The following is a 27552-nucleotide window of genomic DNA, read 5'->3' on the forward strand; positions in this document are numbered from 1 at the left end:
TCCTGCATTAGCCCAAGTCAAAACACAGATAAAATTTGAGAAGAAATACTGTGGATTATCCCTCATGCTCAATTCCCAGCTCCAAAGCACTCAACATTTTTTCTCTCCCCAGCTTTTGCCTGGGCAGATTTCAGCCTCTGCAGCCAAGTCAGTTCATTGACATTCTTTTACCTCTATTTCTGCAAAGCACTGGCCTGCAAACACGTGTCCCCCATCCTCCACCACATACTGGATGAGCTTCCCGGCCGAAGGGGAGCGCAGAATGGAGGGGTCGTTCTCCTTCTCAAACACACAGGTCTTGTTACCTATGGTGATGCGATACCTGGGGCAGAACAGGACAGATCACTGCTACAGAACTTCCTGGGGAAAGCATGGGAAGGGGAAAATCCATTTCCCTGTTCTACTTCCAAACAAACTAAATGAAACCCCTCCTACCAACTCTTCTGAGCTGAGCAGTACGTCCCTGCCTGTGAACATACAGATCACCCATGGCAAAGCAGGACTGGGGAAGCCAGGGATCAGCAGCCAGGCAGATGAGCCCTGAGCAAGGCTGTATCTGTGCTACTTCTGTGCTGCTGCTCTGCCAAAACTGCTCACTGTCAGAACCAGAACCTGTGAAGTTTAAGATTCCATAGAAACAAAAACTGAAGTGGATGGAGGTGACACTTGCCATATATAATGCACAATCCTTTCACCAAACTGCCCACTGTGTACCTTTCAGAGCACACAGCCTTCTTGTGTACTCTGAAAAGAGTAGATTGTCCCCATGGAACAGTCTGAGAGGCTGAGATTTTATAGGATTTTCCAGTACAGAAAGTTACCCAAAAGTTACTTTGCACTCTTGACCAGAATCACAACAATTGTCACAGAAAGAGGCCAGCAGAGGGGGCAGTGGTTCACGTTCCAGCACTGGAGATTTACTGACCTTAGGGCTATGATCCCTGCACTGAAACAGTAAATCTTGTATCTATTTCCAAAGCCAAAAGGGCATTCTTAAGAGCCAGCAGGAGGATATGGTCTCCCCTTTGGTACACATGCAGATCTAACAGTAGCCAAGATCTGATTTCTTCAACTGAAGGCAACTTCTACCTTTACATTCACCCATTATACACCAAGTAATCTCTTCCTAGCAGACAATTCCATTCCTAGGTGATCTCTGGGAAGCATAAAGTTATAAGCACACCTAATTTTGGCTTGTACATGTTAAATGTTAATCTTTTCAGGTTACTACCTGTCCACTTCTTCTTTCATGTAGGTGGTATAGCTGCTCCCATCATAGGAGAGGAGCAGCCCCCCATCACTCAGTCGATGCACATCAACTTCCACACAGGAGTTGTTCATGATGACCACGTAGGAATTGGGAGACTGCCGGGTCACCTGCAGAGCCACAAGAATGGCAGGCAGCACATGAGACAAACCCAGAATTGACACTTGGCTGCCACAACATACAGTTTTCCAAGCACTGCAAAAGTGAGAATTAAAGAAGGGGACCAAAGACATTTGTTCTTATGGTAGATTGAAAAAAAAGGTTAAAAAATCTGGAATCAGAAAGCCAAGGGTTCAGTGGTCATGAGATGCCAGAACTAATCCTGACCATGAACCTTGATTTAATCCTCTTCTGCTTATGCATTAATTGGGTAGGGTTGCTTATACCATCATACACCATTTCTTCACCCTGAGCTATGTGCAAGTCCATCATGTACTAAAATTGCACAATGAATGAGATAATTTGAGGGAAAAGAAAAAGAAGAGAGATCATCTCCTGGAGGAAGCAGCTGAAGCCCTCCCTGGAAGAAGGGCTCCTATCCCAGCGTATGCTACAGAGTTCCTCTTTGAAGTCACAGTGTACTTCAGCTGCTGTTCAGTGCCTCTGTATTTCAAAGGAGGGGTGACAAGATAAATTCATGGAGATGCAAAATACTCACAGCTAAAAAAGACATCACCAAAATCTTTGCCATAATAACTTTGCCTGGGGAAGCTAACTAAGATTGCAAAGGCAACTGTAAGTCTGATATTTCTAGTATTTCCTAACTTTTGTATATTTGGTTTCAAAGAAAAAGCAACACTAAAGGGGAAAATTGCTATAAATTCTGTCATGCTGATGAAACTGGGCTCAAACACCCAACAGAGTAGATCTACATACTCAGAAACAGCAATTTAAAGTTTTTGTCAACCTGCAGGCCATGCTCTTTCCCTGTCAGTATTCTTTCACCCTATGCAGAGCATTTCTTGACCTTGGCAGGTTAAAAGGTTTACAGAGAGACACAGAAACATTGCAAGGGAAAGATGTGATGGGGCATTATCACAAGGGAGACTGTACTGATTTCCTAACCCCACTAAAGCAGAGAAAATAACCCCTGCACAGATTTCATTCCAATAATTACCCCTATTACAAAGATTAAGTCAGAGCACAGGGTGGGTTGCCACACTGGGTATCATACCTTCAGCACATACTTGCGTCCTTCATAGATGAGCTCCACATCCACAGTGTTCAGCAGAGTATGAGCAGGCAGCACTTGGCCCCTGTAAAAAAGAAGTACAGAATAAAATGGGTCTTCCAGAAGCCACCAGATGGACACCAGGCTGAGAGATGCATGCAAGAGCTTGGAAAACAGCAGCAGAGGTGAGAGAAGGCTTCTATATAGGGCCTTTCTCCAGGAGACACCCCTCAGCTTGACAAAATCCATCTCTCTTCAGCCACACATACCAGCTGTAATCTCCTTTCTATTCACTCACTTTTGTCTCAGAGTCTGCAAAAGGAACAGCCTGGATCACAGAAGATGTTCCATGACTCAACATGGGGATAAAGCAGCTCTGCCCCCTGCAGCTCTCTGACTGGACTCACCACAGGACACTGAGGGGGAGAACTCTGTTGGGAGTGGACCTGCCTGGATCACACCAGGTTTATCCTGACAGTGTTATGACTCATTGCCTTACAGTGCCTGCTCTACTTTAAAGCCAGAAGAAGAGAGGATTTTTAAAGTACTTAGTGGGAAACATACAAATTGGAACAGTATGTCAAATCTGGAAAATGAAATCAATCCTCAGTATGGGAGGAAGGCAATCTCTAGCAATTAAAGACTCCTTAATACTGTCCTAGCAGCACACAGAGAAAGAACTCTGTATTTCTGAGCCATTCCTAGGAGCTTATGCCAAAACTGCCAGAAACCAAACCAATCTGTGCAAGCAGCAGGGGATATTTTGGGGAGATGCACAGATACATTTGCCAGGTTTCTTGGGCCCGTAGACAAACAGCTTCCTGGGGCCAAAAAACAGTAAGTAAAAAGCTCTGTGCACCTGTGGACTGTTCTGTGCAAAACCTGTAAATCAAACCCAATTACTATCTGCTTATCAGCTCTCTACCAGACCAGCTTGGAATTTTACCTTTCCAGAGAGTGCAGGAAGTTTGAGACACTGTTTCTGAAGTTCACATCAGCCACATGCAGAGCTCCACACACCACTCCCAGGATGGTATCAGGCCTTTCAGCCTAAAAATCAAAGGGTACATAACACAGTCACATCTCCTTCAGCTTCAGTCCACTCTGGACACCCACTTGCAGAATCAGCAGTCTCAGTGCTGGTTTTTGTTCAGTCATCCTCTCTTTACAATTAAGTCGTTGTAGCATCCATGCAAACATTACAGTAGGAGCAATTACTCCTGTAACTCCTGAGAGGAGAAACACATTTTTTTCTTCCAGGATGAAATCTGGAAGCTCAACTACATTTCCACTATCACCTGCCCCAAACTGGAACCCACAATACTGTCCTTAACTCACATGAACACTGAGATGATTTTCTGGCCAACTTGAAGACCACTTTTCCCTGGCAGGGATGACTTAGAATTCTGATATAAATAAGAACTAAGGCCAGAGAAAATGTTTACTCATGAAGTGGTAAATGGACATTAACCACTCCTGAATCCTTTTTCTCTTGCATGAACCCAGCTTGCCCCCTCACCCCCACCTGCAGCCCCCTGAGGCCATACCTGAACCTTCTCGGCAATCAGCCGATCCAACCAGCCCGTGTCGATCCGGTTCTGCTGGAAGCTTTCTGTTTCCAACAGTTTAATCAAGTACTCAACAGTGGTTCGGAAATCCCCTCGGATGGACAGCTCCTTCAAAGCCACCACCATGTTCCTGAAAGAGAAAGGATTATCTATTATCTACCCTGCACTAACAGTAAGGTGCAAGCTGGTAACTCTAGATAGTTCCCCATGAGCTGCTGGGAAAAACCAGCCCGAAAGCAGCAGAGGGAGAGCATGTGCACTGGAGCAAGAGCCTTTGTGACATGCTTGGGAATGAAGGAATATTGATTTTCTTCCATCTGCTGCTGGGGTGAACAAAAGCAGCTCAGCCAGCACCAGCTCTGAGCTGAGGAGTTCCCTGTTATCACCATGCAGGCACCCACCACATGTCAGCAGAGTACCAGAGGCAGAGTGACTGGGCTCCATCCCACCCAGGAGGGAGCAAAGGAAAGGCTCTGGATGACAGGGCAGACAGTCCTGTCTTATAACTGGGTGCTTTAACCTTCCACACAAGATGAGGACACTCAGTGGTTTACAAACCACTACAAGGCACTGGCAGAAAGAGTTATCAGTGGTTTTCCTGTTAGAAGCCTTCCACCTGAATGCTTCCCAAGAGGGAGTTCAGCACAGTGGCAGCCATCTCATACCCCAGCAGCAGGTATACAAGGCAGGAATGACACAGGATAAAAATACAGTGAAGTGAGCAAAAGGTGCTGAAATGTAGATGCAACACAGTGGAACTGCAGAGCAAGATGGGAATGAGAAGCCTGGCCATGATGTGGAAAACAATGTAAAGAGAGGGAAATTTCTCTTAAAACTCCTAGAAAGTATGGAGTCTTGTTTTACCCACTGCAATTTGGATCAAAGAAGACAAAACCAAGCAATGCTCAAGGTTCTACCACTTTTTTGACTACTTACGAGATGGCTTCTTCACGATTTTCTCCCCAGGAGAAGCAGTGACCAAACTGAGAATCAGCAAATTCATGGAGCCCTCCTGCAGCAGCAACACTGAAATAGCCCCAGACATTCTTATTGCTGCGGAAATTCAGTTCCTGAACTGTACCAGAACTGGGTTTAAATCCCTGGAAAGACAGACAGACATTGCTACACATCCTAATGAAAAAGTAGACAATCCAGAGTTAGGGAAATCATCAGAGTTCTGAGGGCTGGAACACCACGACAATGTACACACAACTGAGTTCAGGCTGTGTCTAACCAGAGTCCACAGAATCATCAGCTAAAGGAGATAAGGGAAGATTCTTCTAAATTTGCTGCCAAAATGTTCAGGGTCAGCAGCAGGGGTTGAACCTAGGTGTGAACTCTACAGCTCTCAGACTGTGGAACTGCAGAACTGAAGGCACTCACCTCATCAGGATTCTCACTGGTGATCCGTGCAGCAATGACGTGGCCACGAGGAGAGGGGACATGGGCTGAATTCTCAAAATCAATATCTCCATCTCCCCAGGGAGAAACACCATACATCACCCGGATATCCTTGATCCTGTGGAGAGGAATCCCCATGGCAATCTGAGGAAAAATAGTAATAAATAAAATAAGAAAAGAAACCACCACTAAGCGAGTTGCTCTCTCACAGACAGAACCTGTTCCTTGAAGAATTAATTCCACTTTTCTCTGCAGAGGCTGCTGCTGCAGTTCCAGCACAGCAAACACATGTGCCTGCTTTCTGATGTGAGCCTTCTCCACTGACACACCTTGGAACATTCCTGTTTCCCAGGACAGCCAAGCTCAGTGTAATATCCACCTTGAGCTCTTCAGCCAGTATTTTCCATTGACTGATTAAAAGGCTCCAGAGAAAGCTGGCCAGTGCCAGGTCAGCTGAGGATGGCCTTGCATTAGCTCTGTTAAAAATATACCAAGGTCCCAGTGAGAGAGAAGGCTTCTAACTGGTCACAGGAAACTGGAATTTTGCAACTACAAACTGCAAAGAGACCAATCTGCAGAACTGGCTGCTGGCTGTATCCTTATGGAGTAAAGTCCCACTTGTGCTGTTCATTAGCTGTATTTATTTATTTTTTTACAGCTACAGTTCAATAAGGCTGAGCTTTAGCTTAAAAATGTATTTCTCTTAGCCAGACAGCAACTCAGAATGTGCCAGTCTAGGAAATTGTGTCTAGCACAGAGAGATGAAGACTAGTGCCCAAAATATAAGGAAAACATCTCACCAGTTACAAAACTCTCAGACTTGGCAAATACAACAGGGAGCTACTGGAACCATGTGCTGGGAGAAGGCTCAGACCAAAGCCAAACAGCCTCCAGACAAAACAAAGATGATCTTATTCCTGAGCAGCCTACAAGATATTACTGTTCAACTGTTTGTTTTCTCTGCCATCTATCCAATAAACTCCAAAATGCAAACAGCAAGAAGAAACTAGAAAGAAAGCAAGAAGGTAAGAATGGGAAGGCTGAGAAAATGGAAGTAGAAAAGCAACTGCAGGTGCAAGAGAGGGAAAGAGGACTGTGGCATTCATCCACCAGTGGAAAAGATGGCAGCTTAGTCTCTTTAATAATTAAAGTCAGTCTAATACTCTAATATCTTTTTTATATTCCCTCCTCTATCAGCACCAAGATCTGGTCATCTGCATAATGTCAGCACATGATCCAGTTCCAGCACAGAACCCTGGCTGTGACTCAGGCACGAGTCCGCCCCTCTATTTTACTAAGGCTTCAGCAGAACAGGTTTTTCATGCCCAGACTTTTCATCCCACAGATTCTGAGGACTCCAGAGAGCCTCCAGGAGGAGAGGGCCTGGGCACTGACTCACCTGGAGCTGTGCTGCTGGCAGGTTGACATCAGCCACCATCTCAGTGCAGGGGTGCTCCACTTGCAGGCGGGGATTCAACTCCAGAAAGTAGAAGCTGCCATCCTGGCTGTACAGGTACTCCACAGTGCCTGCACTCACGTAGCCCACCATCTTGGCAAGCTTCACTGCACACTAGGATACAGGAAAAAAGGGTTGGATTGCCAGGTCCCATCCTCTGTTACCTCTGCACCCACCCCAGCCCACTGAGGAGGTTTTTTTGTTGGCATTCTGGAAGAGCTAAAAGCTTGTAACAGGTCTGAGAACTGCTCAAGAAAAACCACGTGGCACAGGAGTTCTGATTTCCAGGTTATTTCATTTGTAACTTACAGAAGGCAAAGTTTGAAGCAAATATTTATAATTTATAATAATCGGTATCAGACAATTCATACAGCTCCTGCATCTGCTTTTTTAATATGACAGCACACTATTTAAAAACACTTCCCTGGTATTTTTGGGGCACACATATTTTTGCAGGGAGCTCTACAGCTGTTTGTCAGCACGTGGTGGACTCAGTTTTAGAAACATGAGCAGTTTGAGACACACAACCCTACACTGCTCCTTGAGAAGATTCAACAACGCAAAACTCTCGGTGAAGTCAAGAAAGAAAAAACCAAAACCCTGCCTGTTCCTGGAGCCTCACAAGGAAGAAAAGCTTTGCAGAGCCACTCTCACCTGTTCCATGTGCTCAAAGACCGCCGAAGTGGCAATAGAAGCAGGAGCTTCCTCAATGATCTTCTGGTGCCTGCGCTGCACGGAGCAGTCGCGGCCGAAGAGGGAGATGGCGTTGCCGTACTGGTCAGCCAGGATCTGCACCTCCAGGTGCCGGGACTGCTTGGCCAGCCTCATGACAAAGATTGGAGAGCCTGGCACTTCAGCTTGAACCTGGAAGCACAGACAGCACCTTCACAGGCAGAGCAGTTTCTGCAGATGCCCATCTTAGTCACCAGCATTCTAAGTCCATCTTTCAAGCACGGAGCATTCGTATTATTGCCACTTAAGGCTGAAAATCCTCTGTGTTCCCTGGTCTATAATTACAGGGCTGATTCCATCCCTCTTGGCTTTGCTAAAAGACCCATAAATTAAAGAAGGATCATGTCCTCCACATTTCTGAATCACACTGCAAATGTCCTCCATTACCTGGATTTATTCAGCATCTCCCATGATGTTTGGGCATGTGACAGCTGTATTGGAAATGCAGATATATTGAAATCCTACCAACACACAGATCTCATGATTCAAAGTAGCTGTGCAGGCTCTGATACATAATGCAGCCTTCTCCAGTTAATTCTGATTCAGTGCTCTCAGAATCACCCAACCTGAACATTTAGAGCAAGGCAAGTACAAATCAATGGGAAAAGTTACCTGTCTAAAGAGGTTGGAGAAGTCATCTGCATTGTTAACTTTCCTGATTCCTTTTCCTCCTCCTCCTTCAGAAGCCTTGATCATGACAGGGTAGCCAACCTCCTCAGCAGCCTGATGAAGTTGGGCAGAAAAGCATGGATAAGTACAAGTCAGCAGAATGAAGTTAAAAAGATCAGTATTTCCCTGCTGATTTGTGTCCAAGCTTCCACATCTGACTATTAAGCAAACAAGACACGAATGGGATAGAAATAAAACGTTTTAATTTGAGAGGGTGCCTATAATGGGAAATATCAGCCATGATTTTGTGGCTATAGAGAACTTTGGCCCCTCAAAGTGTCTGCAAAATCTTTTGGCTTCACACCATTAAATTTACAAACTCATAGAAAAGCTTTTTTGTAATATTGAAAAATCTTTTAAGCTGAGTCACATGAAAAAACCTTCTCCTCCACCCCCTCTCTTCAAAAAGAAAGATTCCCAAACCTTGTATTGTGCTAGGAGTATTTCTCATTCTAGAAATCTGCCACAAGGGAAAACTTAGCAAAAGGTTAAACCAAATGTGAGGCCACAGGTTTTTATTTAAAACACCTTAATCCTGCATTAAACAAAATCCAGAAGGTGGTCCTTAATGAAATACAACATTGTTCCCATATTTATCTCTTCCTCCTAATGCTCACCTCACTCTGCAGACTAGCCCCAAAGATCACTTTCCAATTTGCAAGACTTGGTTCTGTGAGGCTGCCAGTCTAGTGCTAGTCTGAACAATCAGTAAAAATAAATTCAACCTCTACCCCTCTCCAGTTGGTTGCATGCAGCAAGACCTCAAATCCCCTTCAAAATCCCAGCCACCTACCCTCAGGCCATCATCTGCATCTTTCACATAGCCCTTTTCATAGAGTTCCTGAGGAACGTTCAGGATACGCTTCTGGAAATCATTTTCCTCCCAGTCCACCCGAAGACCTGAAACACAAACAGCAGCAGCACCTGAGCTCAGCTGCAAGGCCCAGGGAGAACTCACACACCAGGGACTGGCAGAAAAACAGCAGTTGTTCCATAGGGAACTAGCCTGGAAGCACTTATTTACAAAGAGAGAATGCAGAATGTAAACAGACATTTCTGTTTTCTGGAGAGCAGATCTCTTCAACCAATAAATCATCCCTCACCTCACTTGTGCAATTCTGAGAAACAGGTGGCTATTTACAGCCTTTTAAACTGCACAGAGTTTCCATGGAAGCAGAGTATTTACTCTGTGCTCCAAAACTACACACTAGAAAAGCAGCAACTGCAGAAATACCAGATATTACATCTGCATTGTCAGACTAACAGCACATTACTCAACATGTATATTGAGCCTGACATATCCATATATATCCTAGTCACTATCTAAGCCTTGGATAATACAAATCTGAAACCCTAAACAGATGGAACATCTCTTCAAATGCCTTTTTGTGCACAGACACTACTTAACCATCAGATGTGTCAAAGAAAAAAAGATCAGAACTATCTCAACAAGCAGAGCAATTTCCTTCTTACCACTGCCACTCCAAGGAAGAGTCGGGATGCCCGCAGTCTGAGCCACGATTGAAGAAGCAATTTTATCTCCTAAGGCCCACATTGCCTGGCTTGGAGGGCCTGCAAAGAGCAAGAGCAATGCATGAGACAGACACAAGAGACAGCAGACACCAGGGAAATACCCAGAAGTCTGATTGGGGTTCCATGTAAGAGGGATAAATAAACATTGAAAATATTCAGCTTTCAAAACAATCTGCTTGAACAGGAATCTTTTTCTGGTTTTGTACCACACTGCATTCAGAGACATGTTGGGGAACTTGCCACTTCTCCCACAGAAGCTCTATGTCCCAGCACATGTCCAAACTTCATCTACTTTTGTTAGCCTTCACAACAGCATATTCTGCTGTGTATCTCTGATATATCTCACACCAGCATATCTCTGACTACTGTAGATCTCCTACTTGTAAACTTCTTGGCTCTCTTTTAGGCCTGGGATTTTCCACCTCACTAAAAGCCCCCATCTTAAAAATAAGGACTAGAAATTAGATCAAAAACATATATCCTCACCCATAAAAGCAATCCCATTTTTGTGGAGAAGTTCTGGTAATTTTGGGTTCTCAGATGCATGGCCCCAGCCAGCCCACACAGCCTGCAGACAAAAATAACACCATTCAAGCTCTGTTTTAGTAAAACAAGCAAGTGAGTAGAAATAGAAAGCATGTAGATACTTCAGGTCTTTCTTTTCCTCACTGAAAACAGCCTCACAACACTCATAAGCTGGACCAGCCTCCTAAACTAAATGGCATGTTAGTTTAAAAGGGACAGTGTCTTGTATCATGCAGGCAACTCAAAGAAGACCACCAAAGCAAACTGCTAAAGAAGAACTGAGTCTAGGGAAGTGAAAACTTGAAGGGAATCTTCTGTTTCCTCCAGGTAATCCCACTGGGAAGGCCACTGCATTGTAATATCCATTAAAATATGTTTTGAAAATGATCTTTGACACTTCTCACCTGCACTGGAATCCGCTTAGCAATATCCAGAATGAGTTCCACATTTGCATAGTTGTTATTGTTGGGGCCTCCTGGAACTGGGACGTAGTGATCTGCCATTTTAATATACTCTGCAAACACAAAGAAGGTCTCCTTTAGTCTGCAAACCCAACGAGCATCTATTTCATCTAAAACTGCCCAAATCTACAACACTGCAAGTACTCAACCTCCTCCTGGAAAAATCTGTTTCTTGGCAGAAGATCAGGCAATACAGTGGACATGCATTCAACACCTTTCATCCCTGCGGCCACGAGGGTCTGTGCAAGGAGGAGGTTTTGCACCTTCATGCTCTGGACAACTCACCTGCATTTGCTTTCAGGTCCTCAGGAGTCACCATGACAACAAATCTGATGGCCCGCTCGTTCCGAAACATCTCGTAGGACCAGCGCCGGATGGACCTCATGCACTTCACTGCTGCAATGCCATTGTTTGCTATCAGGACCTGAGCACAGGAGAAGCAGAGATGAGACAGAGTCTGAAGAGCACAGAGCACTAAACAGGAATGAAAACAGGGTCTGTTTCTCTGTAGAAGCACAACTTGCACATTCAGGAATATTATTACTTTGACATCTGCAGTGTACAGCCTCCTACAGGGAGAAGTCATAGGTGAAGAGAAGGGGAAAAATGCAATATGCTAAAGCCCCAAAGGTCAGTAACTTACCTTTTCAATAACTTTATTCCCTCCAAAACGAGTAACAAACTCTGCTGGAGAAGCCACAGTGAAATCCCTCTGCACATCAACTTTCTTCCTGTCCCGGCCTTGCTTTACAAGGTGTAAACCAGACATGCTGGGCCTAAGGGGGTTTGGAGGAGACAGAAAAAAGCAGCTTGGCAGTGCAGATGTATACAAATAGAAAAGGATACAGAATAATTTATGAAGTTCCCCCCTTGGTGGTGTTTCCCAAGCAGAACCACTCCTTGCCTCCAGGCCACTCAGATGCCTGGTCCTCAGCTTTATGGGAGGACTTTGTTTTTTAAATACCTTTCAGGAATCTCTCTGCAAAAGTTAGCTGTAGAAATTCTGGTTATGCTAATATATATTTAAGTAAAAATCTGTTCACTGCATATTGCTGCCTACCACAGAACAACAATACACCACTCTGTGGAACTCCATTCACCTGGAAAGCTGGGAAACCACAACAACGTTTTCTCGCCTTGGTGAAACAACCTCCTAAGAGCAGACTCCAGGAAGAAATCCTGTTTGGGAGCCACAGTAAATAAATCTCCAGGTTTAAATGAGAGGCTCTGCTATCATTTTACAAGAATTTTCCACCATCCAGTCTTAAGATTCCTCAAAAGTTCTGAGCAGTAGAGGTCAAATGGATCATGTTCCACTACAAGCAGTGAAAGCCAGTTTTGTGTCCAAGAAGATCACCCCCCTGCTCTGCCATGGCCTTTCTGTGCCCATCTTATGCTCCAGCTTCCTCAGAGGTGACATGCAGATAAATTACCCCCTGTTTTTCAAGCACTACAGGATTTGTTTTGCTAAAATGGACAGAGCAGCTTTCCCAGGTGTAGCAAGACGAACCTCATTTAGAGAACGCTTCAAGGTCCAACCAGGTGTTCCAGCAGAGACTCACGAGCAGTGCTCCAAGCCTACAGCCCTCAGGGGTGACCAGCCTGGATCTGTGCTGTTGCTCTGAGAGTGACTGACCTCTCTACTGGCTAGCTCAGGACTGAGCTGAGCCTGTGTCTCAGGCCTCACCTTTTATTGGCCCCCTAATCCTGCTCGTGGGCAGCTGGGGCCTGCCTCAATCAGGCACAGGTGGGCTTGACACAAGCTCATGCCACTCCCTGGGAATTAGTGGCACCTGGTTGCCTCATTTCACTACACCCAGGAGCCATGCTTTCCCTCTAGCCATGGGAAACCCACCAGGAACCTCTGGCCTCATCAGCTGCTGAAATGCTGATACCATTGAGCAACCCCTCTGGGAAAAGGGATGGGATGCTGCAGAAAGGGACTGGAATTGCTGCGGGAGGGCAACAATGAAAAAACAACCCAAAGAGAAGCCAAGTCACATACAACATCAAGAGGTCTCCTTTCAAACCCCACCAGCACGAGCTGAGACCTGCACCTGGGAGGTTCACTGCCCCCTGGGGGGTTTGGAGCATCCCAGCTGCTAGGAGAGGAGCTTAGGGACAGCCTGAGCAGGAACACAGATTCCCCCTCAAGTTCCCTCAAGAACATGTTATGGGCTATGAAGATTTACCCACCCAGAATTCAGACTCTCCTTAACTCCTCCTCAGGAGCACAGTAACACCAGACTGGTATTTTGGATTTTTAAAATTGCTGATAAAAAGAAGCCATGTAAAACCAAACCATAGCTCATATCTGGTTTAAATGCAGATTCTTAATTCATCTTTCCTATGAACAATGGCACTAGCACAGACCAGGCTGTGCTTTACAGGACACAGACAGAAAGGAGCTTGATCCATATCATGTAGCACAACGTGTACAAAAAGGTTTGTGCCAAACCCTGGTATAATCAGCCAGGAACTGCAGCAGAATGAAAGGTGATGCTTTGTCAGTAAGGCAAGACCAGACCCCAATTGATACCCTACAGACACCTTTATCTACCCCACACAGGATAGAGTGGATCCTTCTCTCCCTTCATGGACATCATCTCCTTTGGTTGTGACATCCTGCTGTGGCCTGACCCTGACTTTGTGAGGATTTCCAGCACAGCAGAAAGCAGATTTATAGCACTTGAAATTCAGGTCCCCTGTTAACAGGCCAACCTCTCTCTTCCACATGTGAGGGATTCCCATGACAAATGGCCAGACTTCTGGAGAACTTCAAGTTACAGCCTTGCAAAGGTTGAGCTGCTCTGGGAAGTGAAATCCTGTTCTACACACAGTGCAAAGAGACTCAGAAGCAATCCATGAAGTCAAGAGTGGGAGATCCAAAGGTGACAGGAAAAACCTGACCAATAAAGTGATTTTAAATGATGCTAAAGATGCCTAACTCCCAGTGATATTCTGGGACATGACAGTGGCTGGACTAGCTCAAACCAAAGTACCTCCAGCCTAGTTCCACGTCTCAAAGAGCTGCTAGCTGATATCCAGAGAAGGGCACAGGAAAAAGTATGTGTAAGTTCTTCCCCAGCTTTCTCTTCTCCCAGCAGGCTGCACTTCAGAGATAGATGCTGTCATTGAACTTAAAACTTCTTCCTATCAGCCAGAGTTCACAAACTGCTCTGTGATAATCTCAGCCCAGGAATTCAAGGGCAGCAGCCAACAGGCAAGAAAACAAGGCAAGGTGTAGTTAAGGTTGAACTTCTGCTAAACTTATGTATTTAAAGATGGTCAGAATCTATGGCATGGCAAGGAAAGAGCACAATCCAACAAGTGAGATAGGTTTATTTATTGCAGGTTTATTGACAGCAGTGCCAACAATAAAAGAAAAAACCTGGGGTCAGGATCTGTGAACATGTATGGATGGGACCTAGCCTGCCAAGTTGAAATTACTACACACAAAGATACTGCTACAGATAAAATGTCAACAAAACCATAAAGTCATCATCCAGAATAATGCACAAACACTTGTTTGCCAGCAAATACAGCTCTGTTTAATGTGTGACAGTAAGCATACCAAGAACATCGAGTTTATTTACTAATAACCACAGGCTGCACCTTATAATCAAAACAGGAGAGATTTTTTTCTCTTTTGCAGGGTAAGATGAAGCAGAAGCTGGGCAGCAAGTAAGAAAGAGCAGCGAGCTCTAAACAAAACAGAATAAATGCTGAGTTAGTAACAGTCATCCCTATTAATCACCCAGTCACAACTGCAGTTCTGTTACGCAGGAGCTTTCAAAAGGCTCATCTGCCCTTCAGTTTACAGGGGGTTAGAAGTTGTGCAGAAGCTCAAACTTCACCAGTGATTCCCCAGCTAAGATGTACTCCATCATCTTTCTTACAGACTGCAGGCACAGACACCTGACAGGCACTGGCATGGCTTCAAGAGGATAAAATCAACATGGAAAAAATATCAGTATGCATCTCCAGCACACACTGCCCAACTGCCTCAGTCCAAGACAGCAGCTGCTGCTAGGAGGAGACAATCATATCATATTCTTACCTTTGCAGCATGTGGTATCTCATTTCCTGACTCTGCTCTGCAGAATCCTCCATGCTGTCTCACTGAAGGAATTAAGGATTTCGGGCTCGCTTAGGACTCGTCTAGTGGAGCTGCTGCTAGTTTATTTTTTTCAATACTGCAGCTCAAAGCCCAGCAGGAGAAAGCTGCAAAGAGCCTCTTGCACTCATGGCGTTCTCCTTGAAGCAGTGGCACTTCCCAGATTGCTTCAATCTCTTAACCTTTGTCCCTTGCTTTCCACCAGCCCTCTCTCCCAGTCACTCTTCCTGTGACGCAGCATGCAGAGAGAGGGGAGCAGCTTCCCCCTCCTGCATTCAGAGCAAAGCAGCTGATCAGGAAAGAGAGAAAATGATCTCCAGGTTACGTAATGAGGCTTAGCACACAGCCCCGGGGCTGCACCACCACCGACACCACCGGGGCAGCTCCCAGCCAGGGGGGTGTCGGTGAGGAAGCAGAGGCTGCACAGCTTCCCCCGGAGCTCCTCCAGCATCCCCGGCCCTGCAGCACTGCCCCGAGCAGGAGCCAGAGCAAAGCAGCAACCCCGGGGCACAGAGAGCCTGAAGAACTGACTCGATATGGAGAAATGGATGTCAGACTCTCAGGGGAGGTGGGGTGGTGACAAGGAAAGCATTTCCAGGGCTGCAAAGCAAGTGAGAGGCACAGCTGGGACAGGCAGACAGAGCACAGAGCTGACCCAGACGGGAGACAACAGACGAGACCAGAGAGCTGCTGGGGAGAGCCTGCACAATCCACTGCCAGTTTTCTGTCTTTTTTCATCTATAAACTGGAGCTGAGATCACTCCGAGTGCTGTAATTATAAATATCCTCACAAGCAAAGTGCTACAGCACTGCAGGGTCCAGCAGCATCACTGGAGAAAGGAGAGTGCTCAGTATTGAGCACACCCAAACCTGTGAATTGCCAATTTTGGGGTAATATTCTCCAATAGAGGAGAAGCAAGGGCAGCAACTGCACCAGGACACACACACATGGATTGGAACCAGCCAGAGTAATTGGATTACATTTTTAAGTTTGAGGACATGAAGGTCTGTCCCAGCACAGAGCCACATCCAGGTAGCACAGCCTTTATCTGACAGACACACAAACTCCTGACAAGTCCAGGAGATGGAGCAGAAGCCGTGCCAGCACCTAGGAGGGGGGCAGGCAAAAAGGGAGGCAGTTCCCAGAGAAGTGTCACCTTAACGTGATGATAATGTGCACCCTGGAGCCCCGAGGGGCAAGGTGAGGTCAGGGCAGGAGATAGGGAACCAAGAATAGTCCAGGCAACATGAGCAAGGAGGGGCAGCGAGTGCCATGTGTCTGATAAAGTGCAGACAAACAATTCTGTGCGGATCCGGTTTCTCCGAGCATTGTCACAGGAGGGGACAGCGACACACGCTGGCAGTGAGGCAGGCAGAACACTGGAAATAAATCTCATCACCAGACAGCAGAGACGAGAGCGAGCAGGGCAAGAACAGAGCTTAAACAAACAGAAAAACCCAACAGCATCCATCTACCTAATAACTAAAAGCCTCTCACCTGCCAGCCTTTGCTTCCTCTCTGCAGAACTATTCAAAATACTCACTATGAAGTACACCAAACATCTCCCACTTCACTCATTTTAAAACAGAAGTATTTAATAAAAAAAAACAAAAATAAAACCACCACACCAAAACAGTATGTTCTGAAATATTTTCCAGCACTGGTTGCACTTCAAGAGGCTGCCTGTGGCACCACATCCCCAGCCCTGGCACAGATCCCTGCTCCCAGCCTGCCCAAGGGAACTCGGGCTCCCATCCTCCTGCAGCTCCAGAGTCACTCTGCTCCCTCCAGGATCCTGCTTTCCTCCAGGAAAGGACAAACCCACCCCTTCAGCAGCTCCAAACAAGGCATCGTGAGGGCAGAGAATTGGGAGCCTACAGAGTTCTGCTTGATAAAATCTGTGTCACTGTCTCTTCTGGCCATTACTGACACCAACAAACCCAACAGACACAGTGCCTGCTGGAGAGTTATTTCATGTATAGTATATTCCATCCTTTTCAAAATAAAATACTTGCATAATCTACGGTTTCAGTAGATTTCCTCTGGCTTTGACCCTAATTCAGGACTAAAATTTATACACAGTATAAATGAGATTTTTCAGTTTTTGTTTCCCAAACATTTGCCTTTGCTCCAAAAATCCCTACCCACATCCCCCAATCCAAACAGTGTGACCACTGCAGCTGCAAGAAAACAAATCCTACAGCTACACACAGCTTGCTGTTAGAGGAGCAGCTTCAGCACTGGCTAAAAATATTCATCCTGCCTTCTGCCAGCTGAATTCACTGCTCTGAGATCAATGGACAGGATCTGCTGCAGTGAAAACATGCAGCAGGCTGTGTCACCCTGACTGATCAGCACATGCACACTACAAAGCACCTTTCTCAACCACAGCACGACTCAGAACCCAAATGGCAGCAATCCTAGGGAAAGCCATCCCTCTTCTCCAGGCCTGCTGTCAGACAAAAGCCAAGCCTGCCCAGCTCCCTCCTCTTCCAGCCTCCAAGAACAAACACCCACAGCAGCCACGTACCTGAGGCACATTGCAGCCAGGAGCCTGCACTGCTCCCAGCACTGGAACATGCCAGGTGCTCCTGGGGATGCTGCACTTTATCCCAGAGGCTGTGATGCATCAGCTGCCTCAGCTGGAAGCAGCCTTCAGGAGACAGCACACACACACACACACACACACACAGAAAGGATTTTTTTCCCCTCCTCTAGTTGAAGCCTATAAAGGGACAGCTCTCCTCTGCAGCTTTCTGCTCTGTGAACATGGATGCACTGATGCCAACATGGATCTGAGCTGGGTGGGAAGGCTCTTGAGATGCAGCTGAAGCATCTGTAAGGTCTGCCCCTGCTTTAGGTCTGCCCTCACAATCTATTTCACAAAAAGGCAGAAAGAGAGAGCCAGCAGGTGTGTGATCCAGCAAGGGATGCAGGATCTGAAGTAAATGGCTCAGTGTGTCTCAGGCAATGGGCACTGGGCTCATTCAAAGGCAGATTGTGCCTGGGAGGTCAGAGGCAGGGCAGCCAGGTGTCCTGCAGACACTGTGGGAATCACAGCAATCTTTTCAACCAGAAGTACCATGAGCCAGCAAGGAGGAGACTGTCAGCACTGGGGTGTCTCAACCACCTCATCTTTCCAAAATGTCCTGACAACCCCCTGAGTGCAGAGGTGATGTTTTCCATGTTAACTGAGGTCAAAGGCAGCAAGATACCTGTTACACCACAACAACAACAGTACTTCTGAGAGGCATGCGGGTGTAAAGTCCTTTAAAGGGCATTTGTTTATTAAACAGAGTGGCTCTCAGAGAGCGAAAAAGTTGCAATTCACAGGTTATCAGTACAACCAGAAACAGATAGGAATCCAGATCTCCTTAAAACCTTCCTCTTTTTTAAAAGATACAGGAAGAAATTCAGCTTTTCACTCCATGAAGTTCAAAACATAAATCACTCACTGCCAGTAGTGGTAACAGGAGGAACCCAAACTCTTTGGTTTTGTCAGGAGTTCCTCAAAGATACACAGTTTGATTTCAATAACTTGGGGAAGCTTGGAGCAGCACCACTGTCCCCTACCTGCTGCCCCAAGAGCCACTGATCCCAGGCAGAGGAAAGCATCTCAGGGAGCAGCACACAACCCAGTTTCATGCACAGCCTTCTGGGGGGGGGAGATGCAAACCCATGCCAGTCCCCTACACAAAACCCAGGGCAGCTCCATGGCAACTGAGAGCACAGACAGGAGGAGGAGCAGCAGCCCCACAGGCAGGAGTGTGCAGAAGGGGAAGGAATCGGTTGGGCAATGGAGAAATCCATTGTGCTGCAGCTGGGCCAGGCTCAGACACAGCAGTGAAAGCAGCAGCCTTGCAGACACTACAACATTGCTACTTCAGGGCACACCTTTGTGCACAAACTTACAGCAGCACTTAGAGTTTTACCAGGTCAATGTTCTATAGTGTGACCTCCCAACCAGGAGACTTAAAATTCAAAACGAGCTCAAAAGGATCCTTTCTTTCCTTTAGTACTCAGTGCAATCACTCTGTAACTGGTTTCTAAGCAAGTGCCCTGTCCCAGTGCCAGCCTGGGTGTGCTCACACACTCCTGTCACAGCCAAAAATCGAGCTGTTCTTCCAAAACTACTTGAATGGATGATGAGTTCTTCTGAAGCATCTCAGTAATTTACTGAGGCTCCTTACTGAAAAGTCCAGATACTGTGAGGTGCTAAGGGCTAAAGCCTCTGTGGGCTTCGTGTCAGCTGCTTCCAAAACATTGTCAGGTGACTCCCTACACCCATTTCACTGCTTATGAAACCAGAGCCCTGACATAAATACCAGCAGACATGCAGGATTTATTCTATTTTAAACAAGAATTTGATACAAGATATCATCTTTGAAGCTAGGAATTAAATTTAGCAATGGTCAAGAACAATTTACTAAACAAAACAAACAGACCCAAAGTGCTTTCCAAGTGATATTTATAGAGAAGTTACCTAACCTACCACCTAAACCTTCAGAAGGGACCACAGCAACTGTTTAATAGCTCAGTACACAGCAAGCAAAAAGTCCCAGCAGGACTACTGCCTTTGGCTGAAAGAGCTGATGGAATCTGACCACAAAGACAACACAACTATGCCTGGAAGCAAAGAGACTAGAAAAAAAAACAATAACACTTTTGGTTCAGTATCTAGAGGTGCAAAATGTGACAAAGAAAAAGTTTGTAGGCTCTTCTCAAGAACACTTGTTAGGGGTTGTAACTAAGGGAGTGAGCAGGACACTTCCATGATTACTGATACTCTTTAAATACAAGCAAGAAAACAATGAGAACATTTTAACCTCCATGCTTGCTGTTCCAACACACCAGCTCTGTTAAGGACTGATGCACCACACACCAATTTCAAGTTCATTCCCAGAGCATGGCTTTCTCAATCCTACAAACCAGCAGCCAACTGGAAGAATCAAAGGTCTTCATAGATCTCTGTTGGTACAGAAGCCTGTATTGTACAACCTGCCCCAGCAAGATGAATTTAGCAACAGCATAAACACTTCCCAGGATCAATAAGGGGATGGATGGAGCAGCAGAGCACACACAGCCCGCGTGCTCACACTGCCCTGCCTCAGCAGGGATCGATCAGGCACTGCAGCCCCCCAGAGATAAGGCTCTGGGCAAGGTTTTCCAGCTCAGGCAGGACACATCCAGCTCTCAGGTGCTGAACATATGCCAGCTAAGCTCCTGAAAACCCTGTGCCTCATGGGATGTCATTTTTACAGGGGTCTAACAGCAACAGGGAGTCTGTTTCCATTCTGCATTGCTGCACAGTGTCTGTGTGTGCAGGAAAAGAGGCTCTGGGGGGACCAGATCTGAGGCAAGGCACAGCCACCCCTCAGCTCCCATCGTGGCATCACAGGCTTGAGCACCTTGCAGAGGCACAGCTTATTTGGACTCTACAGAATGAGTGTGTTTGCTATAAAATAGCATGAATACCACAGTTCTGGAGAGATGATGACCAAGAGAGAGCATTTCTAATTATCAAAGTAATTTTAAAACTGACATGAGGGGTGAAAATCTGCTTGGGATGTCAAGATAAGCACTGGAACAGCTGCTGCACAAAGGTACAAGCACCAGCATTGAATATTCTAGGCTGGATTAGACAGTCTTACAGTCAACCCCCACAAAAAACAAGGGAGTTTAGAGGAGAAAGGAAATTTCACTATCTAAACTTCAGTAACCTAAAGCATGAGAGGAAAAAACTAGGTGAGAAGAGTGACAACCTGCTTTCCAGCTCTCCTGTGCTGTAAGAAGAAATCTCTTTTCTCTTGCCATCAGAGCAACAGACTTAGTCCCTGCCATGCTCTATGAAGAGGTAGAAGGATGGTTCAGGTACTCACAAACCTTTTTTTCAGCAAACTAAGATCTGGATTTGAGACACAATTGCTCCCTGAGAAGGACTTCCTTGCAGCAAAGTCCCTCACCTCAAGCACAAGCTATCCCTGTCTTTAGCTGACCAAAATTTCCTGTGTGTAACTAACCAGCAAACTGAAAGATTTCTGGCAACTTCTTCAAAAAAAGAGATGCTCCCTTGCACCTGCACCCTGTTTGATCCACTGGTCAAGCCACACAGAACTCCCCTTGAATTCATCTTTGTCACTTCAGAAAGTGTTATGCCTCTGTGATTATTAAAAGAAAGCTGGAAGCAAGAGTTCTGAGTTCTATTAATTCACTGCCATGGTGATTTCAGGCAAGTTGCTGAACTTGTCTTTGTCTCAGTTTCCCCATCAGTAAACATTATTTGGAAATCCTTTGGCAAAAGGCACTAACCATCCTGGAAAACTCTTTCAGTTCATCTTTATCTTAAAAAAACAGCCCTATAATGCTGTAACTTTTTTTATTTGAATTGGCATTTCTCTCCAATTTAACTGCAAGTCAAGTGCCCTCAAAAGAGAGTGCCAAAGCAAGCAAGTTACAACAGAGGTGGGTCAGGGTTGTTCACCTGTTGCATTACAGCTCTCTGATGCCAGGCAGTGTCCTACAGGCTGCCCCATTTTCTTGCTCCCCCATTGTTTATTTACACACAAAAGTTGTGCGTTCACTCAGTTCCTTCTGTTCCCAATGTATACACAGATCCAGGGCCGGATCTGTTCCTGCTACAAAATTGCCTTTTGTGCTGCCAGCTTCTTAGAGCTGGCAGTGACTGGAAAGGTAAATCCCCTTTACATTGGTCTGAAGATTTTATACTGGTTTGATCACTGCCAGCTGGCTAAACACATCCACCAGTATGACCATAACAAATCTGTCAAGCAGGGACTACTCTCCCTCTCCAGCCTTGACCCAAACAATATGCTACTATTTGTTTCCAGAGGCTGGAAACTTCCCTGAAGTGGGAAGAGAATCCCCAGTAAAAGGACAGATTAAAATTCCTTATTCTGCACAAGCAATGAACCCAGCAGAACAGAACAAGCTGAAAGGATTAGCTGGCCATATAAATATCTACTCCTGGTCAGTAAAAGCTAAAAGCCTTATGGGAACCAACCATTTCTTCAAAAGCAACACAGTAAGGACAGTGAAAGCTACAGTGGGCTTCAGACTGGCCTTTATGCTCCTGGAATGGCATGAGACCTTTAAAAAAGGCAGGCAGAAAAAGCAGATCAAGAGAAGTCTCTTCTAGACTTGGTTCTGATCACCAGGAGGATCTGCTGGGAGAACCTGAGGCTGAGAGGCACCAGAACAATCACAAACCTGCTTGTAAGGAACTCGTAGACAAAAATGCATTGTTATGTCCAGCTGGAAGATGTCACTCCTGTACCCAGCAGTGACCAGGCCTCAGATACAGCACTGCCTTCAGCTCTGGGCACCAGGAGTCACCCAAGAGTGCCCAGACACTGAGCAGCTGATGTGTACAGGACACTGAGGGGGCACATCCCACCAGTGGTGTGCAAAGCAGCAACACTGTAAAAACAGAGGGGCCTTCTGACATGCAAATATTAACACCATGACTCAAAGTCCCAACTTCATAGCTCATTTGAGCCCCAAGGAATCAGGAGTGGGAGTGACACAGCCCCCTTCCCAAGCTGTGAGGCCAACACCTCTCTGAGCTGCAAGCACTAAGCCTTGGCTCACCACCACTCTGCAGGACACCAGTCTTTAACAAACAACATTCCCTCTATCCAAACCAAAAAACCAAATTCCAAGTGATACAGAGTCACTGATCTTACCCAGGGTCCTGCCAATTCTATGACTCCACAGAAAGCAACAAATCCCATACAAAGACAAAATGAGCTAGTAAAGCCCTTGATGCCAACAAACACAGCCCATCTGAACCACACACACAGCTGCAAACTGCCAGGGTCCCCTCAGCACACTCCCATTTTCTGAAAGCAGGGACAAGAGACAGGCAGTGGAAGCAAGCCCATCACAACACTCAGCAGCTGAGATGTCTGAAAGGTGCTCAGGGAATTTAGGCACAGGCACTTCATCAAAACTGATGGAAAACAGGAGGGTTTGCTACAGATAAGCATACAAGTGGTTTTTTTGAAACAGAATGCCCAAAGATGTCTTGGCACAACAAAAACATTTGAAGCCAAACCTGGGTGTAAAGCTGAATCTTTGGATTATCTTTGGGGTAAAAAGACCAAAGCCCAAATCTGAATACTGTTTTCTCCTTACCTCATGTGGCTTGCCGGGCCATCCTGAGCATTAGGAAGTCCCAGATCCGACAGGGAATCTGAGCAGACAGATGCAGGTGACAGAGACCTCTCCTTCTCCTCCAGATCAAGTTTCACCAAGGAGCTTGTCTCATCTTCTGAGTTATCCTCTGACACAGAGCCAATAATGAAGCGGGAGTGAGAGTTTGACTCCAGGGCTTTGTCAGGTTGGGAAGACTCTGCCATGGTTCCTACAAACTGGGCTCTCAGCACTGTAAGGAGAAAGGGAAAAAAACAGAACCTGAGGTATCTGCTACTGCAGGACAAAGAGGACAAAGCAAGGGTCACTTCTGATAGGAAATGCAATGTTAAAACACCAGAGCTGAGCCCAAACAGGCATCCAGGATCAAGAACAGTTACTTCTGCTGTAATCATTGACTTTTCTGTTTGCACAAGGCCTCTGAGATGAAAGCAGCTGGGCATGCTGATCTGTTGCAGAACCTGCTAGTTTAGACAAAGCTGCAGGAGCCACTTGAAGGAAAAAAAAAGACAAAAAACCAAAACAAAGCAGAAAAAATCCCATCCATACACATTATGAAAAATCCAGCATTTCTGTTGCACTGTTATTCTTTGTTATTTGGTTAGAGGGTTAGATGAGCTGATTTCCTACCTCAGCCATTCTGTGATTAAAAATGTGTATTCCAACAGCATGGAATGCTGGGACTCGTGGTGCTAGGTACTGCAGATAACAATATTTTTGCTATTCAGATGATGGATCTGGTTGATCAAAAACCACCCTTTCCCCAGCCCCTACCAGGGTACAAGACATGAACATAAAGTTTGTCTCCCCAAAACATGATCTCCACTTCCCATGCCAAGAGCTCAAGCACCTGTGAAGCCAGAGCTGCTCCCTTTGGGCTTAATGGCATAAAAAGCTTCAGCTGAGGCAAAGTGAATAATTGTGAAGTTTTCACTGATGACAAAAATCCACAGCTGTAATATATTGAAACTTAATGGCATTGTTTAGAATTGTAGAGCAAAATACAAGAGTTTCAGGTCTCCATTTTCCTTTTAAAAAAAATCATGTATATATAAAGAGAAAAATCTCTTAATACGGGGAGCTCTGATATCAAAATTCAGCATTGCTCCCACAGGGACTGATGCCTTCTACTAAAGTTAAAAAATAATAATTACAACTGAGAACAAGCAGGATAGATGAGGAAACAAAAATAAAAGGAGCACCTCACAGCACAAAAACAGGTGGGCTGGGGTGTGAACACGATTGGCTCTGCTCTGCTGCAATTCCATGCTAACTGCACACACCTGGGAATGATGTTGTTATACAATTAGGAATGCACTGACCTCTCGCTAGCCTTGCAATCTGGGCAGTTATCCACCTCCAAAACGAACTGCAAAAGAAAAGAACAAACAAGTACATCTTGTTATTATTATAAAGAATATTTGGTGTATTTTTTCCCCAGCTATATAAATCTTTTAACAGAAAACTGTCCTGAAAAAACTACAAGTAAGAAAAGACTCGATGGCTTGCTCCAGGTCACAGAATAAACTGGGAACTGACTGTGTAGCATCCAGGCCAAGCCACAGCACCTCCTGCCAGTCCATCCTTCTGGCCACTTGTGAGCAGTGTGTCAGCACACATCAATACCCCACACAGATTTTAGTTTGGGTTTTAAAAGAAATGACACTTTGTGCCAGTGCTATCTACTTAGGTCAAACATTTTTTTCTCTGCCAGCTTCTGAATCTGCTGGCTGAGCTCACTGAAATGGTCAGGAGTAATTCCCAATGGGAATTGGAGATCTGGGGGAAAATTGGTGGCTAAAAGACACAGCTAATATACTTTATTTTCACATGGAAAGAAAAAAGCCAGTCCTTTACCTGCAAACTGTGATACAGCACTAGAAAGAAGACAAGGGGGGGATTTCTCCTGGGGCCCCATTCTCCCAGCAGGACTGCTTTGATACCCCAAGTTCTGACACCTTAAACCAGTGTGGAAACCTCATCAGTCCTGCTCATTATACCCACGTTATGAATCAGTATAATTGCTATGAGGATGACAGCTCTCCCCTGGTACACAAACAAAACTGGACCATGTCCTGACACAAAGAGGACAAGATGGTGGTTTTAATCACAGGACAGACAGGAGTTTAGAGACAGGGCAACCCTTGAACCCCATCCTCTTTTTTTCCATCAGTAACTGAGAATTAAAAACTGATCCAACTGGCTTATGCACTTTTACCATGAATGTACTTGACTGAATTATTTAGATCAAACCCTGTGTTGACATCACTACTCCCACAAACTCCAGTTTCACCCAGGCCATGGGCAGTTCATTTCACAGAGATGTACTTAACCATTTTATGGCTGAAAAGCCACCAATACCTGTCTGACACTGGCATGGAAAGGGCAGATCACTGCATTTTGAGGGCAGAGATGGAGAAGGAGAAGCACTCCTGTGAAGTTTGCACACCTATCTGTGTGCAAGATTAAACCACACAGGGACATTTCTTTAACTGAAGTGCTTGGGCAGGACTGGAGCACAAAGCTCCATCAACTTTTGTTTGTGCACATAAACACCAAGACAATACTTAGGTGTATATTTATCCTGGCATCAGAGAACTTCATCCAGATGGATTTACTCTTGGCACATTTATCAGTGCTGAAGAATCTGGGATCCAGCCAAAGTCACTTCAGAACCTCCATAATGAAGAAAAACTTATTTCTAATTTCAAGAACTTACACTTTAACCACCAAGTTTCAAGGGGTTTGGGTTTGGTTTTTTCCTAAGCAGAGAAGGAAACTGGTGAGGAGGCAGTGAAGCATTTTACTCAAATACTCCATGAGAAAACAGCAAGCCAGCACCCAGGCTCCTGATCCCCAGTGCCACACTCAAACAGCTCCACTCAGACCCTGTGTTTGCCCAAAGCACTTTGCTCTCCATGAAGCCCCATTCAGCTCCACTTCCCAGTGCATTTCCAACCCCTTCCAGTCCAGTCCCAAAGCCACCAGTTCTGCCAGTGCTTTCCAGTCACCTGGTCACTGCACAGAGCTGGGCTCAGCTTCCTCGAAGTTGTTACTCCTATTTCAAGTCATTTCAGCACTGCCCAGGGCCAGATAAAACGTACAATTTCTCAGAGATCTGCAGGTGTACGACAGCCCTGACTTTGCTGGGAGTGTGAAACAAAACCCCTGGAATTCATGACAGGAGACAGACTGAGAATGAGTGAATCACAGCTGAACCTTTGCAGCACTGGAGCTGCTCTGCCCTCCCTCCTCCTGCCCTCAGCTCCCACCAGAGGCCTGCAGACACACAGCAGCTCCTCACCTACCTCGGTATTTAAGACCCAAATCGTGTTCCTGCTACAAGCAATGAAAACTCTGCCATCCACATTCAAATAGCAACGCATCTGGTTTTGCCTGAGGTGAAACAAAACCCATTTGCTTCCCCACAGCTCTCCTCCCATCATTAATAAAGTTTTTGGCTTGACAGTGAAATGCACGTGTAAAAATATTTGACTTTAGAAGTTTTAGTAACAGTTTCACTTTAAGATGTTGTTATTATTGTCAAATACAGGCAGGTAGATTTACACAGTGTCAGCTGGAAATCATGTTTCCATTTATTTCAAACTACTCCATTCAAAGACAATTACACCGCTGAAGGGAAGAATATTATTTCAGCAACAATGAGTTGTAGGTTCTTCCCAAGAGTTGGAACAGCACCTCTGCAATATTGGTAAGTGGTAGAAAAAGGAAATGGGCCAAACTAGTTTCTAGTTTCACTGAAAGGTCTCCAGTTTAAAGCTCAGAGATCCACAGCATTGCTCATCAACACAGATAATTCTGAAACATCAAAACAGACTCAGAGTTTCAGCCCCCTAACTGAAGACAGGTACTAGAAAGCACAGGAACAATAAAGGTAAAACCAAAATAAAGCTGACTCCTTCACTGCTTTTCCTGAACACAAAAACTCAGCAAAATGCTCACCTACACCAGGACTGAAGCAAGTGTGCAGATCAGGATCAGGCAGAGAGGTGATTCCAGCACCGAGAGGGCAGACCAAAGCATCAGCCCATGCAGCTGCAGAGCTCCTGCTCCTTCTGCCAGACCTGCCCCTATCTACACCCCCACTGGGCCAGGGCTCCAGCCCTGCTCCCCCCGAGCCATGCCCCCGGGTTAATAATTGGGCATTGCTTCACTCCCTATCCAAAAACATCCTCAGCACAGACCCTGCAAAGCTCTCCTGCTTCTGATGGATGGAACAGAACCCCACAAATTGCACATCCACAGGAGGTGTAGCTGGGCAGGTTTCAGATGAGCTCTCTCAACATTAGGCACACACAGGTAAGTATACAAGGGGAATATCCACTTCCTAGGTCTCCCTAGGGAAAAGATGTCTGTCACCTCCCAAAAGAACATAACAATGAAACAAACAAAAAGAGGATGCATGTACAGCTCTCCTACTTTGCTAGAACACTCAAGTCTGTGTTTAAATCCCATTGT

The 27552-nt window shown here is 45.6% G+C and overlaps 1 protein-coding gene across 8 annotated transcripts in view; it reads right to left on the reverse strand.

Annotated features, from left to right (window-relative positions):
* Window positions 1–27552, reverse strand: part of ACACA (acetyl-CoA carboxylase alpha) — a 117479-nt gene that overhangs the window by 82656 nt on the left and 7271 nt on the right. For 2 of the 8 annotated variants that reach the window (XM_030462593.1, XM_030462594.1), the window contains exons 1-19: window positions 27041–27341; window positions 24396–24442; window positions 23056–23305; window positions 11427–11559; window positions 11069–11207; window positions 10727–10836; window positions 10284–10365; window positions 9738–9836; window positions 9058–9164; window positions 8208–8318; window positions 7518–7727; window positions 6807–6977; window positions 5390–5551; window positions 4943–5106; window positions 3986–4136; window positions 3385–3488; window positions 2442–2523; window positions 1232–1377; window positions 172–322 (exon numbers count right to left, since the gene is read on the reverse strand). In XM_030462593.1, the coding sequence (XP_030318453.1) occupies window positions 172–322; window positions 1232–1377; window positions 2442–2523; window positions 3385–3488; window positions 3986–4136; window positions 4943–5106; window positions 5390–5551; window positions 6807–6977; window positions 7518–7727; window positions 8208–8318; window positions 9058–9164; window positions 9738–9836; window positions 10284–10365; window positions 10727–10836; window positions 11069–11207; window positions 11427–11559; window positions 23056–23305; window positions 24396–24442; window positions 27041–27117 (2496 nt within the window). In that variant the 5' untranslated portion in view covers window positions 27118–27341. Of the gene's footprint in view, window positions 1–171; window positions 323–1231; window positions 1378–2441; window positions 2524–3384; window positions 3489–3985; window positions 4137–4942; window positions 5107–5389; window positions 5552–6806; window positions 6978–7517; window positions 7728–8207; window positions 8319–9057; window positions 9165–9737; window positions 9837–10283; window positions 10366–10726; window positions 10837–11068; window positions 11208–11426; window positions 11560–14843; window positions 16333–23055; window positions 23306–24395; window positions 24443–27036; window positions 27343–27552 lie in introns of those variants that run through there. The other 6 variants (XM_030462599.1, XM_030462597.1, XM_030462592.1 and 3 more) reach the window with 5 other exon arrangements.

This window comes from Calypte anna, chromosome 19 (assembly GCF_003957555.1).
Source record: "Calypte anna isolate BGI_N300 chromosome 19, bCalAnn1_v1.p, whole genome shotgun sequence".
In the NCBI taxonomy this organism is placed as follows: Eukaryota; Metazoa; Chordata; class Aves; order Apodiformes; family Trochilidae; genus Calypte; species Calypte anna.